At 37.5% G+C, this 14299-nt stretch overlaps 1 protein-coding gene across 4 annotated transcripts in view; it reads left to right on the forward strand.

Moving 5' to 3' along the window:
- TMEFF1 (transmembrane protein with EGF like and two follistatin like domains 1) overlaps positions 1-14299 on the forward strand; it is an 87200-nt gene that overhangs the window by 30128 nt on the left and 42773 nt on the right. For all 4 annotated transcript variants that reach the window (XM_036074119.2, XM_078061522.1, XM_036074122.2 and 1 more), the window contains exons 3-5: positions 5405-5534; positions 9366-9392; positions 11613-11709. In XM_036074119.2, coding sequence (XP_035930012.1) covers positions 5405-5534; positions 9366-9392; positions 11613-11709 — 254 coding nt within the window. The remainder of the gene's footprint in view (positions 1-5404; positions 5535-9365; positions 9393-11612; positions 11710-14299) is intronic.

Below are 14299 nucleotides of genomic sequence, written 5' to 3' on the forward strand. Positions count from 1 at the left end.
GAGAGATAGAGAGAGAGAGAATCTTAAGCAGGCTCCATACCCAGTGTGGAGCCCAGTGCGGGGCTGGATCTTATGACCCTGAGATCATGACCTGAGCTGAAATCAAGAGCTGGATGCTTAACAGACTGAGCCACCCAGGCACCTCTCAGATATTTTATTTCTAGACTTTATAATTTTGATTTCTTTTTTATTTTAAGATTTTATTTATTTATTTTAGAGAAAGAGAACATGGCGGGAGAGCCAGAGGGAGAGGGAGAGAGAATCTCAAGCAGACTCTGTGCTGAGCATGGAGCCTGATGCAGGGCTCAATCTCACAACACTAAGATCCTGACCTGAGCTGAAACCAAGAGTCAGACACTCAACCGACTGCGCCACCCAGGCACCCCTCTAGTTTTGATTTCTTGGCTGAGTTTTCCTGACTTTTCGTTCATTACAAGCATATTTTCCTTGAGCATAGATACTATTACTGCTTTAAAATTTGCTCATTTCAGCATCTGGGATATCTCAGGGATCATCTCTTTTGATTTTTCATTTGAGAATGGATTGTGTTTCCTTTTTCTTTGTATTAGAGTAATTTTGAATTTATTATATGCATTGTGAATATGTTTTAGTGTTTGAATTCTGTTATGTTCTCCTGACGAATATTGTCACTTTCTAAACATTAAAGTTGGCTGAACTCAAACTGCAGACTCTCTTCCCTGTTGTGGGAAACAACACAAATATTACTTCATTATTTTTAATCTTATCTGGGCTACTTAGAGTCTGCCCCGTGAGTGATTTGAGAGTTAACTAGAAATTTGATCTGAATTTATATACAGAATCTGGGAGTCCCTCTGACTCTCTCCTTTCTGGCTTTTTCTTTCTCTTTTTAGTGGTTCTGGTTGCCCTGAACTCTATCCTTTGGTGTTTAAGCCAGAAAGATTGTAGGTTTCTTACTGGTGTTTTAGTCACCCCTGTATTGGGAAGACTGAAGCTGTTCCCTCTTCCAACTGTCTTAAATTTCTTTAGGCTAAATTCCTCGATGTGGAATTGTTGAGCAGTGGGATCCTCATGTGCAGATAACATTCTCACCAGTAGCACTATATCTGACTGCTTGTTTCCCCTTGGCCTTTTGGTGGTGGATTTTGTCAATCCTTTTAAATTTTGTAAATCTGTAAGGCAAAAAAAAATTTTTTTTAAATTTTCATTTGATTATTAGAAGTTGAAAATGTGCCATATATTTATTGACCATTTTTTTTGCTGAATCAATATTTCATATTCTTTGCCCATTTTTTGGAGTACTTTCTTTTTCCCTTGTGTTGATTTGTAGACATATTTATGTATGTATGAATGTGCATATACTATATACAGTACATTATTTGAGTACTTATATATTGCTTATGCTGAGCATTATATCCATTAACAGTTCTAAATATGTGTATGTATATATGTATGTATATTATGAGTTATAGAGCCTATAAAATCATAGGGTCATACATATATAACTCTATAACTCATAAACTGTCATGAGAACCGGTGATGTAGGTACTGTTTTTATGTTTTTTAAAAGAGTAATATATGCCCATGTTAAACAACTTGAACATTATATAAGAAGATCTATAATGTAATGAAAAAATGTCTTCCTTTCACTCCAGCCTACTAATTGCTCATCTCAGAGGCAACATCTGTTACTTGTATTTCCTTCTAGAAATATTGTGTGTTATATAAGTGTATGTGGTTGACCCTTGAACAACACAGGCTTAAACTGTGTGGGTCCACTTATACATGGATTTTTTACAGTACAGTACTGTAAATATATTTTCTCTTTTATATGATTTTCTTAATAGCGTTTTCTTTTCTCTAACCTACTTTATTGTAAAAATACAATATATAATACATGTAACATACCAAATATATGTTAATTGACTATGTTATTGGTAAAGCTTCTTGTCAGCAGCAGGTTATTAGTAGTTAAGATTTGGGGGAGTCAAGTTATGCATGGATTTTTGACTGTGTGGGGGTTTGGCACCCCTAACCCCCATGTTTAAGGGTCGATCATAGGTGTTTTAATTTCTCTTTTAAGTACTCAGTCACTCAGTAGTATTTACCTTAGAGAGCGTTCCTTTTTAGTTTATACAGATTATAAAAATGTTAAAGTAGTCTAGCGTCATTTTCATTTTGTTTATAATTTTTGATATAAAGAAATTTTAAATTTTCATATATTTATCTATTTTTATCTTTATGATTCTGCTTTTCATTAATTTTCCCTGCAACTCTAAGATTATAAAGAAATAGCCTTTTTGACCTTTTTAATGTATTTGGACAGCTAGAAAATCCTCTCATGATCTGTCAATCCCTTGCATTCTTATCTGGTGGCAAAGCAGGAAAGAGAAATAAAAGTTAGGGGTTGAGATCACTAGACGTTTATCCAGTGCTTGCTTTGTGCTCAGTGCTAGATGCTGAGGATATAAAGATGTTTGAAGACAAGTTGCTTTCCCTATAGGAGCAAACTGCCTAAGGGCTTACAGCATGATTTGATCCTGCTGCTGAATGAACCTTCCTTTGACTACTCTGCCTTCTTATAATTTATAAATCTGTTCAAGTTAGACTTAGGTTATTGCCAGTTGAAGAAAAATCACCTCATATGTCAATTAAACACTGCTCTGCTGGGCGCTTTAGCAGTATCTTTCAATTCATTTAAAAAACTTGCTTATGATTCAGCATGCTTTTAGTGTTAATATGAGCTTTCTGGTATATAATTTAAACACATTTTAAGAGATAATAACAGGATTTTATTTATTTATTTATTTATTTATTTATTTATTTTTTTTTTTTAAAGATTTTTATTTTATTTATTTGACAGAGAGAGAGGGAGACAGCTAGAGAGGGAACACAAGCAGGGGGAGTGGGAGAGGGAGAAGCAGGCTCCCGGCCGAGCAGAGAGCCCGATGCGGGGCTCGATCCCAGGACCCTGGGATCATGACCTGAGCCCAAGGCAGACGCTTAACGACTGAGCCACCCAGGCGCCCCGAGATAATAACAGGATTTTAAATAAAGTCTAAAATTGTTTTTTTCAGTCTGCTAATAAGAGCTATTATATAAACAAAGCAACTTTTATTTTGTACTGAGAAAAATGATCAAAATTGCATCTTTCCATTAAAACATGGGTTATGGGGATAGTGCAGTCGGTTAAGCGTCTGACTCTTGGTTTCGGCTGAGGTCATTATCTCAGGGTCGTGAGATTGAGCCTCATGTTTTGCTCCGTACTCAGCGTGGAGTCTCCTTAAGACGCTCTCCCTCTTCTTCTGCTGTTCCCGCTTGTGCTCTCTCTCTTTCTCTCAAATAAATAAATCTTTAAAAAAACCAAACCAAAATGAAACAAAAATCTTGGGTTATGTACGAAGAGGAGGACCTATGACTTTTCCCTTATTTTTTTTCTTCCTCTTTGTTCTTCTCCCTGGAGTTCCCTGGATTATGTCTTTTTTCCGAATTTATCAGTGTCTCTTCTTGCTAGGTGTGATGCCCTCTTATAAGACCTTTTATTGGGGTTCTCCAGAGAAATAGAACCAATAGGAAATTATTTATATTTATATACATATATATATAAAGAGAGAGAGAGAATATGAGGGGAAAAGGGAGAGTGTTTATATTATAAGGGATTGGTTTGCTTGATTATGGAGGGTGAAAAGTCCCATGATCTGCTGTTTGCAACCTGGAGGTCCAGGAAAACTGGTAGTGTGGTTCCAGTCCAAGTCTGAAGGCCTCAGAACCCAGAGAAAACCCATGTCCCAAATCAGGCAGGGAGAGCCATTCCCCTTTCCTCCACTTTTTTGTTCTACTTAGGCCCTCAGTGGATTGGATGATCCCACCGACATTGGGGAGAGCACTTACTCAGTCCATTGATTCAAATGGAAATTCATCCAGAAACAGCCTCATAGAATATCCAGAAATCATGTTGAATCTGGGGTCCAGTCAGGTTGGCACATAAAAACGGCCATCACAACCTTGTTGTTATTTTCTTATTTATTGTATTCAGCATAGTTACTGACACACAGTAGGTACACAATAAATGTTTGCATGGGTGTGGCTCCAGAGTTGTACACTTTGCACCTTTCTAAACTATTTTGGATCACATTCTTCCAGGTAAATAGAAGGTATGGGGGGATTTCTTTCCTCCAGCAAGGATGGCAGTATGGGGGCAGCAGACCTCAGGTAGAGCCAAGATCTTAGGTTAGAGTCAGTGCCCACGTCAGAAGTCGCATGTTGTTAAAATTTCCCAAATCCTTTCATGTGCCCATAGCGTAGTGAGAGGCTCCTAAGAGAGACCCCTGGACACAGACTGACCGAGGAACAGTGGGTCTGCTTCTTCCATCTCATGCTCACTCCTAGGTATGTGCTTGTTAGGTTGAATTTGGGGACATTGCCTGCACTATTGTAGCCCCCTGCTCACTACCACTGAGTGACACAGAGTGAAACCCTGCTAAATAACTAGTGGGTAGTGGGTAGAGTATACACTTGTGAGAAGTTGCAGGTTTCCTACTTATTAGCTATGACTCTGGGCAACTACTTAAGACTTAGAAATGGTGAGAGCATAGCAAAACCAGCTAATATTTATTGAGAATTTAGTATGACCAGATATAAATGCTAAAGACAGATTTCTCTTATTTAGTCCTCACAGCACTTTATTAGGTAGTTGGCTGTTATAATTACCATTTTACAGGTGGGGAAAATGGCGATGATACTAGTCCATAGTCACATGGATAGTGGTGGACTCGGAGATCATGTATTTCTTTGTGTTTCCTATAGTGTTTACCTTGGGACTTTGCATTCTAGAGGTATTAAATGAATGGCTTTTAATAATAATAAAATGACATTATATAATTAGTGCTTCTTAGCTTATTACAAACATTGCTAAGAATTTCCTTCTTATCTCACTGGATCTTTATAGCAAGCAAATGAAGTAGGTAGCATGGGATTTCCATTTTCATTTTTATGGATAGTTGATAGTTATTTTCATTATAAATGTGAAAAAAGGTGTGAGAAAGTGGTATAACACTTTTTTTATTTTAATTTTTATTTATTTTTTTAAAGATTTTATTTATTTATTTGACAGAGAGAGACACAGCGAGAGAGGGAACACAAGTAGGGGGAGTGGGAGAGGGAGAAGCAGGCTTCCCACTGAGCAGGGAGCCAGATATGGGTCTCGATCCAGGACCCTGGAATCATGACCTGAGCTAGCTGAAGGGATATGCTTAACGACTGAGCCACCTAGGTGCTCCATAACTCTTTTTTTTCCAAACCAAATAAAAGAGCAAACTATTCTGTAGAAGTATGTCACAATACTATGGTGTTACATTCATGAATATGAAGTAAACTATTAATATTCATGCCTAGTTTTGAGAATTTACTTTTGTTTCTTTTGCAGTGTCATACAAATTACATTCCTGTCTGTGGATCAAATGGGGACACTTATCAAAATGAATGCTTTCTCAGAAGGGCTGCTTGTAAGCACCAGAAAGAGATAACAGTAGTAGCAAGAGGACCATGCTACTCCGGTATGTGCGGTATTTTTCTGAATAAACATTAGAAATGATTCCACCATGGTTTCTAAAAGTAAATTTCCAGTCAGGGGTATATTCCCAGAACTGCTGTATGGATCAGTTGTGTGGGGGTGTGGGGGAGTTCTTCTTTGTCTGCATTTCATGTTGTTGCTTTTTAACCCCAGATGGTCTAATACCGCGTTACTTCTCTTACGTTGTTAATGCTTATTGCCATTTCCGTGGGGACTTTGTGTATCTTTTTGCCTTATGGTTTAAATATTAGACAGAACAAGATTTGGCGTGGGAAATGATATGGGATCTGTTTTGTTGATTTTTATTTTCTTGGCACAGGGGAGGGGTGGAGAATATCCATAGAAAGCCATTAGTGGCTTCCCAGGATGTGTCTCTTTCCAAGCTTGTCTCTTTTTATATCTTCTCTCTTCTGTCTGCCAGTCCTTGTCACCTATCTTCCTCCAGTTTTTTGTATTTACTTCCTTCTCTTTTCCTTCCTGAATAGGTAGTGGTTAATTTTGAAAGGCACTGATGTAAGTTTCTTACTTGCGTTTGTATTTGGGGGCAGGGATGCAGGTGAAGTGTTGTAATTAGAATTAATGTATGAAGATTAGCAGTAAAGGTGTAGACAATTTTTTTTTTTTTTAAGATTTTATTTATTTGACAGAGAGAGACACAGCGAGAGAGGGAACAGAAGCAGGGGGAGTGGGAGAGGGAGAAGCAGGCTCCCCGCCGAGCAGGGAGCCCAATGCGGGGCTTGATCCCAGGACCCTGAGGATCATGACCTGAGCCAAAGGCAGACGCTTAACGACTGAGCCACCCAGGCGCCCCAAGGTGTAGACACTTTTTTTTTTTTTTTTAAAGATTTTATTTATTTATTCATGAGAGATAAGAGAGAGAGAGAGAGGCAGAGGGAGAAGCAGGCTCCCAAGGAGCAGGGAGCCCGATGTGGGACTCGATCCCAGGACCCCGGGATCATGATCCGAGCCGAAGGCAGACGCTTAACCATCTGAGCCACTCAGGCGCCCCGGTGTAGACACTTCTTATATGATACAGTGTATTTCTTTTCTTTCCCTATATGTTATAGTGCCTGTGTTCAGAATTTTTACTGGGGCTCCATTACATAAGCATGAATGATCCATTGTCCATGTGGTTGATCTCAAACTCCAGGTCCACTAATACCACATGACTGAAAGCCCCCACTCTAAATTACATGGTTGGTCCTTGTGGTGTGGCCAGCCTTCACCCTAGGACTGTTGAGTGTGGCCAACCCCACCTTAAGATCTGATGTGGTCAGTACCCTCCCTAAATATGACACTTCTATCAGGTATGATATAGATTACCTTCCAGAAGCTGAGGGCAAAGACTGGACCTGTCTTTGGGGAGGGACAAATTCTTTTCCCTACACCAAATAATTAGGTGCTTGGTGAAATGATTGTGTTGTTAGGCCAATAGATTATCATTTGTTGTGATTCTTGTATATTTCTCTAAGTACTTTGTATTTCACAGACTTGGTTTAGAAACTAAAAAAGAATATAGAACTCTTTATAATCCCAAATTAGAAGCGGGGTGTTAAATTGGAAAGAGCGCTGCACATGTTAAAAGACCGGATGTTAAGTCCAGCTCTTATTTACTATATGACCTTGGACAAGTCATATAGTAATTCACTTAGACCCTCTGAGCCCCAGTTACTTAAACTGTTAAATGGATATCATCTCTTGGGATTGTTAAATGAGGATTGAATCAGCTAAGCTGTGAGGTGCTATATTGATCTTGTTAGTTGCTCGGTGGGCCGGTGTTGTTCATCTCATTTGGTCTTTTTATTGGTCCTGGCCCCTGTGCTAGAGATAACATTCTCTTTTGTTTACTTGAAAACTCCTTTCTTATGCTTTCAGGTTGAGCTTTAGCCTTTTATCCTCTGAAATTTTTCTTCCGTGGCATCTCCTGGCTGAGTTTGTTCACACTTTGTGCGTGTCTCTCTGTATATATCCTACTGTATTTCATTTCTCTGACACATGTGTCTCCTGCTAGAGCAGTTGCTTTTCAACAGGAAGGCAATATGCCCTGCCTGGGGAGGTGCATCATAGTCCCAGGGTTGGGGTGGAGTTGTGTGGACGGTGGAAGGCGTGTGTGCAGTGAAAACATAATCTACAAGAAGAATGCAGTCTCATTATCAAAGGCGTCACAATATTTAGTTTTTTTTAGAATTTTAAAGGACACTAAAGGAAGGTATGAGGTATTATATTTATTAAAATTGGACATGGGTTGAAAACAGGTTGGGAGTGAGTATCTCATGCACTGGGGCTTTCTTATTTATCAATTTATTCCTAGCATTTACCGTGTTGCCTAGCACCTATTCATGAGAGATAAGAGAGAGAGAGAGAGGGGCAGAGGGAGAAGCAGGCTCAATGTATGTAAAATAGAAGGAAAAAGGGAGTGTTTTCCTAAGAAAAGTTGGGTCATAAAACAATTTTAAATGGAGTTCCCTTCTTTCTTGTCTTTCTTCTGCTCTTTCACTCTTTCTTTTCCTTCTTACTTACTCAGATGTAATTATTTATGACTGATTAATCAAAATTGAACACAATTTAAGACTTTATAAAATCCCATGAAGATTTTGCAGTGGATATTACAAAAAAATATGTATTTTTCCAGTTCCTTCTGTTTCTACCATGTTTTGGGAATTCAATTATTGTCTGAAGGAGATTAAAGGGAAGAGAGTGATGAAGAACTGGAGTGGGTTCCTGAGGATGTGTCTGGCCCCCACGCCCAAAAGTGCAGGATAAAGCGTGTCAAGTTCTTCACTTGCCATCTCTGCTTTTTTATTATACCATGCTGATGATACTAGCATTACCCTCTTGGTAACATGCTCTGCACCATATGTTGGCCTTTTTAGGATTTATGAAATAAATATTTCATATTAATTATATTTTAGGCTGACTTCTTGCTGGTAATATTGAGGGAGGCTCTTTAATTTCATTAGTAATGAGTGTCTGACCTATACCTTGGTGAGAGTCCTTCTGGTTAGGTTTCCTAGAGGAAGCTAATTTTATCAGTAATATGAAAACCTCAGCTCTGAAGTTCTTTCCTTTTAAGCCTTGAGGCTTTTTCTTACCTTTTGGCTTTTGGCCTTTATCTACAGATTTCATTAAGATTTTTGGAGCAAGACCCAAAGCTCTTTTCCTCTCTTTCTAATAAAAGCAGCTTATTCATTATTCCTCTCAAGCTTTAACAAAATTAAAAAAAATGTTTTTTACCTTTTAAGTGAGTTAATTAAAATTATTTTTATATAGCCATTTACTTTACGGTATTTATTGGCCTTTACTCTGTACAAGGCACCTGCATATTTCCTGAATGGGCTACAAAAGATGTATGAGGTATAGATGATTGTGTGTCCAAGGAATTTCTGTTTGGAGAAAGACATGGAATAGGTATATAAGAATAGTTTAGTTTAGTTCCATATCAAAAAAATAAGAAAAAGGCTACATGAGAATTGCTATCACAGTTTGATTTTTTAAAAAGATTTATTTATTTATTTGAGAGAGAGAGAGAGCCCAAACACTTGTGCGAGTGGGGGTGGGGGGGAGAGGCAAAGGGGGGGAGAGAGAGAGAGAGAAAATCTTAAGCAGACTCCCTAATGAGCATGGTGCCCAATGCAGGGCTCGATCTCACAACCCTGAGATCATGACCTGAGCTGAAACCAAGAGTCAGACGCTCAACTGACTGAGTCACTCAGGCGCCCCATCACAGTTTGATTTTTGATAGGAAAGTTTACCATTGGATAAGATGAAATTTCCAGCAAAAATATTTCTATTCACTATTTGTTTTTCTTCTCAGATAATGGCTCTGGATCTGGAGAAGGAGGTAAGTTTCAAGTACCCCTTAAAGGACATTTGTTTTCTGTCATTTTCTGTTCTTAACAGCTTTATTGAGGTAAAATTCACATACTGTACAGTTTACTCATTTAAAGTGTACAATATGGTGGCTTTTGGTATAGTCATAGAGTTGTGCATTTATCACCACAATCAACTTTAGAACATTTTCATTACTCCAGAAAGAAACTCTTAGCCATCACTCCCAACCGTAGGCACTTTGTTTCATGCAGTTATTTTTCGCTAAAGTTTTGTTGACACACAAAGCGGAAATGTTGTAGCTCCTGTTAAACTGAGATTGCATCAAAGTGCCTTCTCCTTGGGATCATCCCCATAAGTGATTTTGGGTTGGACCGAAATATTGGTAAATCTCTCATCCCTTGCTTACAAATTTTTGCTCGTGAGGAATTTTCAAGGTGCAAGGTTATAGAACTCTGGAGCGAGTTGTGCATGGCAAAGAGAAGGCTTGCAGAACAACTGTAGTGGAATCTATGTTTTAAATTTTATTTTACAGACATATAAATTACTTCTGTTTAAAGTAATTTCTGGTAATAGCATTTAGCAAGAGTTTACTCTAATTGTCAGAATTAAGAATGACTAATTTATTTCAAGTCTAATGAAGCTGTACTTAGTGTCTACGGTATGCAAAGTAATGCTGGAGGTACTGTGGGGATCTACTCAAAGAAAACTTACTCTAGTAAAATTCACACTTAAATGAAAATTACAGTCATGATCCTTTCGATACTATCTGAAGCCTTACTTCAGACTTCCATATTTCATAGAATCCTAAAATGTCAAGAGTTGGAAGGCACTTCAAAGGTCACTTTAGAGAATAGAAGAACCGTCTGGAGGAATAAGTTCAGGATGACAGTTTTGGGGGAAAAAAAAAAAGATTAAAGCTATCCCACAATAGAATTTGATTTAAATGGACATGTTCAAGCAGAAGCTTCATGATCACGTGTGAAGGATCAGACCATCAATTCTAGATCTTAGAGCTGGAAAGGGTTTTAAGAGGGATCATGTAGCCTAGTACCTGTGGTCAGATATTTGGTAAGGAAATGGTCATTGTTCTTAGACTAAAGAACTGGAAGTTGATCTCAAGATTTGTGTATATAGCATAAATACTGGATGTCTTGCTCTGACAGTTTCTTTTTAGGGAGTATGAGTTTAGAAAGAGTAAGTGGTTTGCTCAGATTAGTACATAAACTTAAGTGAGCTCATGGTGGCTGTACCAAAGCCTCAGAAATACATAGGATTGTGATCCCCGGAATCTGGGAGTGTTCATGAGAATCTGGGAAAGATTTCTACTTAAAGTGTAGGCAGACACTACAAATGGAAAGTTTGGAAGTATTACCAAAGTATTACCAAACAGGTTTATGGACTTCTCCTTTTAATATCTTCTTTACTGATTGACACCCCTGAATAAGGTGTTCTTTTCCAAACTAGAATGGGAGATCCCTTGAGTAAGCTGAATCCCTAAATTGGCCTCAGAACAGAGCTCCCTGCCCAGTTTGAGATTATCAGGGTAGGATCCATTCTAGTTGAGCCCCACAAATGTAGAAGCCCTTAAATGTGGGATAGGAGTTGGGGACTTAGAGGTATGAACTGGTTTTTTGTGCTGAATCGTAGGAGACCCACACACTTGTGTATTCTAGGTATTTCAGGCTGTGCTAAGTGGCAAGTCTTTTGTAAGGAGACCCCTTTCCTTTCACAGATTTGGAGATAAATATATTTTTTTAAAATCTGGAATTAGTTGTTATATAGTAGGAAAGGCAGGTATAAAACTGATGTGAAGAAGTGGTTATACTCTATTGCATTTAATCATTTATTTGCTGATTGGCATCCCACAGGCTATTTCAACAGGGTAATCACTGGACCAAATTTATCACCCATGTTTTATTTTCTCTTTCTTATTTAATGTTATGTGATAATTCTTATAAAGGCAATTAATTATCAAAACCTATATTGCACCTTTGTACATAGGTTAAGGGATTATTTTGCTAGCATCAATACTTGTTTTCCTCATAGATTTTGTTGTACTCTGTATTGGCAACATTTTTGGGCACAAGCATTGATAGATTTTGGAAGTGATTGTTTTCAAGAGCTCAGGTACATTTCCCCTAGAAATAGGATAATGGCTGCTGAAAACGTGAAGCTTATCTGGAAAGGAACCCAACTTTTGGTTGAAAATTTAATTTTTCTTTTTAAACAGAAGAGGAAGGGTCAGGGGCAGAAGTTCACAGAAAACACTCCAAGTGTGGACCTTGCAAATATAAAGCTGAGTGTGATGAAGATGCAGAAAATGTTGGGTGAGTTGATTGAGGGAAAGGGATGCACTTACTTGGAGGATAATCATCAGCACTATTATGTTGTAGAGAGATATCTTTTAACCTGGTTCTAGATATTTTGTGTGTGCCTTCTATATTTTTTTTTGTTTAATGCAGATCTATTAATTTTTCTCTTATGTTGATATAATATCATAGCTATTTAAAGTGTTGTATTTTAGAATGATAATCCATGTATAATCTTTTTAGGTTTACCTCTGCCTTTATTTTTATTGACAGTTTTATATAGTTTATCCTAAGTGCTAATTTTATTCCTCAAAAGTACTTTTATTCTAATTCTCCTACCATTATACTTTATACTAGTATCAATAATTTTCTCTTTTTCTTAACTTGGATTTTTATGCAAAAACTTTTCATGTATTTCAGTGTAAGAAAAATCCAAAACTGCTTCAAAATTTGAGATATAGTAATTATTATGTAATGAATAAAATATTTTTAGAAATCCCATTTGCACAGACTGACAGTATGTTGTTTTATTTTCTCATGTTCAGCTTTCAGTAAGGTGGGTTTTGTAGCTGGACAGCATTGTCTGTCCAATTTTCACATGGTATGTGGTGGAATAGCAAGAATATTTACATCATCAACACAGTCATGTTTGTTCCTTCGGGTTTATTTATTCCCAGTCTCAACCTCTCATTTCCCTGTAGTGTTTGCTTTTTGCATAGTTGATTCTAAAAGCTTTAATGCTGACTTCAGGACATTATAGCACAAATGGATCTTCACTTCCCTATAGTGCATATTTTAAAACACTTGTTTTATAGAGATTTGCACTTTCTTCCTTACTCACACATATTTTCACTGTGTGTTTTATTCAGCCCTTAAATACATATTCAGGTCTTTCACTGAATAGTGGTAATATGGTTTAATTAGCATTAATGCCCATAGGGAGCTTTACAAATCAGGATTGCACCATTTTCAGGATTATGGTTCAAAATCAGCTATTTGGGTGGTACGTGGTAAAATTAATGTCATAATTTACCTGGTATATATTTTAAAGTTGGTGAGAATTGGCACAAGACAAGTTTAGTAAAAAGTGAATTTAGCAAAACTTCAGTTTGCTCTCTTTCTCCATGTTGGTCACTTGGATTGACATGTGTCCATCAATTTCAGTCAGAGTGATTTGATTGGGAAGTACATGTTTTCCAAAGTAGAGATGGGTCTGCAGAACAGGAAAGAAATGATGAGCAATATGGACTTGCAGAGAGAACAGATAATAGATGTTATGTTCTCTTCTTCTTGCTTTGTGCTAATGATATGGCATGATGAAGTACCGGTGTGTGTGTATGTGTGTGTGTGTGTGTATTTTTGTAGAGATTTAGTTCTTTTTAGTGTTTTGCCTCAGGACTGTTCTATAAAGGTGTTCAGAGTCAAAATAGTTGTCAGTGATTGATTGGCTTGGTCTGTTGCTCTGTTTTTATTCCTTTCATGGTACCACTCTCCAGTCCTGTTTTAGACATTTCTCTGCTCTCATTTTTTATCCTTTAATTGAAAGAGATAGAGATCTTTTGCTTAGAAGTAGAGCACATTCCATCTAGTCTCAGAGGCAGCCCCACATATGACATCTGTATGGTAAAATAAACATCTTTCTATGAACACCACCTCATGATATAATGTGTACCCTCTGCCCAGTCAGAGTCACTCCCTTGTAGGTACTAAATTCATTTTGTGCATCTATTTGAGAGCTTGCAGCCACCATTTTTGCAGATACAGGCTTTAAGCATAAGAAGTGGGCACAGACCAGGGAAGAGCTTACCAGTAGAAAGGAGCATGCAGGCTGAGGAGCCAGCCGGGGAGCACATAGACTGGGACAGGCAGCCAAGTCCAGGCCAGGAAATTGGTGCAATAATGGGAGAACATTAAGGAAGCATTTGGTACCTTTACCTAAAGGTAAGTGATTAAGCTAAAATGGCTGATCCTACTATGGAAGGAGATAGAAAGAAATTTTAGGAACATTAATCTTTTAGTGTATAAAACACTTATTACTGATTGTAGTTGAGTTTAACAATTAGCCACACTTCAATGGTTATTGTAATTTTTTTTTTAAACTTTTAAATGGGCCATGGTACCAAGAAGTTATATGGAGGTTACTTAACTCCTTCAGCCCACCTTCTGTGTGCTTTTCATGATTACTTCCAGGTGAATAGTGGCACGTTTGCCTAAGGGTAATTCTGACTCAGCCAACTAGACCGTTTCAGTATGGAAAATTGAGAGATGCCCATATGTGGCAGTAGGCAGCAAGCCTTGATTTTTATATAAAAACCCATTATTTATTAGGACAATGTTACATAATTTTTTTATTAAAAGATAAAACTATAGTTATTAAATACAAAAGGTCTTAGTTATAAAACAAGTACTCATGTCATGGCTTAATTATTATAAACTCTACCAGAATCAGAAAACTTTAAGGTTGAGTAGGATCTTAAAATTTATCTTCTAGCCTAGTCCTCTCACTTTACAGATGAGAAAATTAAGGATTAAAGTCAGAGAGTTTTATGGGGCAGATTCTCCTAAATTCCAGTAGAGTGTTTTTTCTGATATTAGCTTTTTTGATTCT

The sequence above is a fragment of the Halichoerus grypus genome, chromosome 14 (genome assembly GCF_964656455.1).
Source record: "Halichoerus grypus chromosome 14, mHalGry1.hap1.1, whole genome shotgun sequence".
In the NCBI taxonomy this organism is placed as follows: Eukaryota; Metazoa; Chordata; class Mammalia; order Carnivora; family Phocidae; genus Halichoerus; species Halichoerus grypus.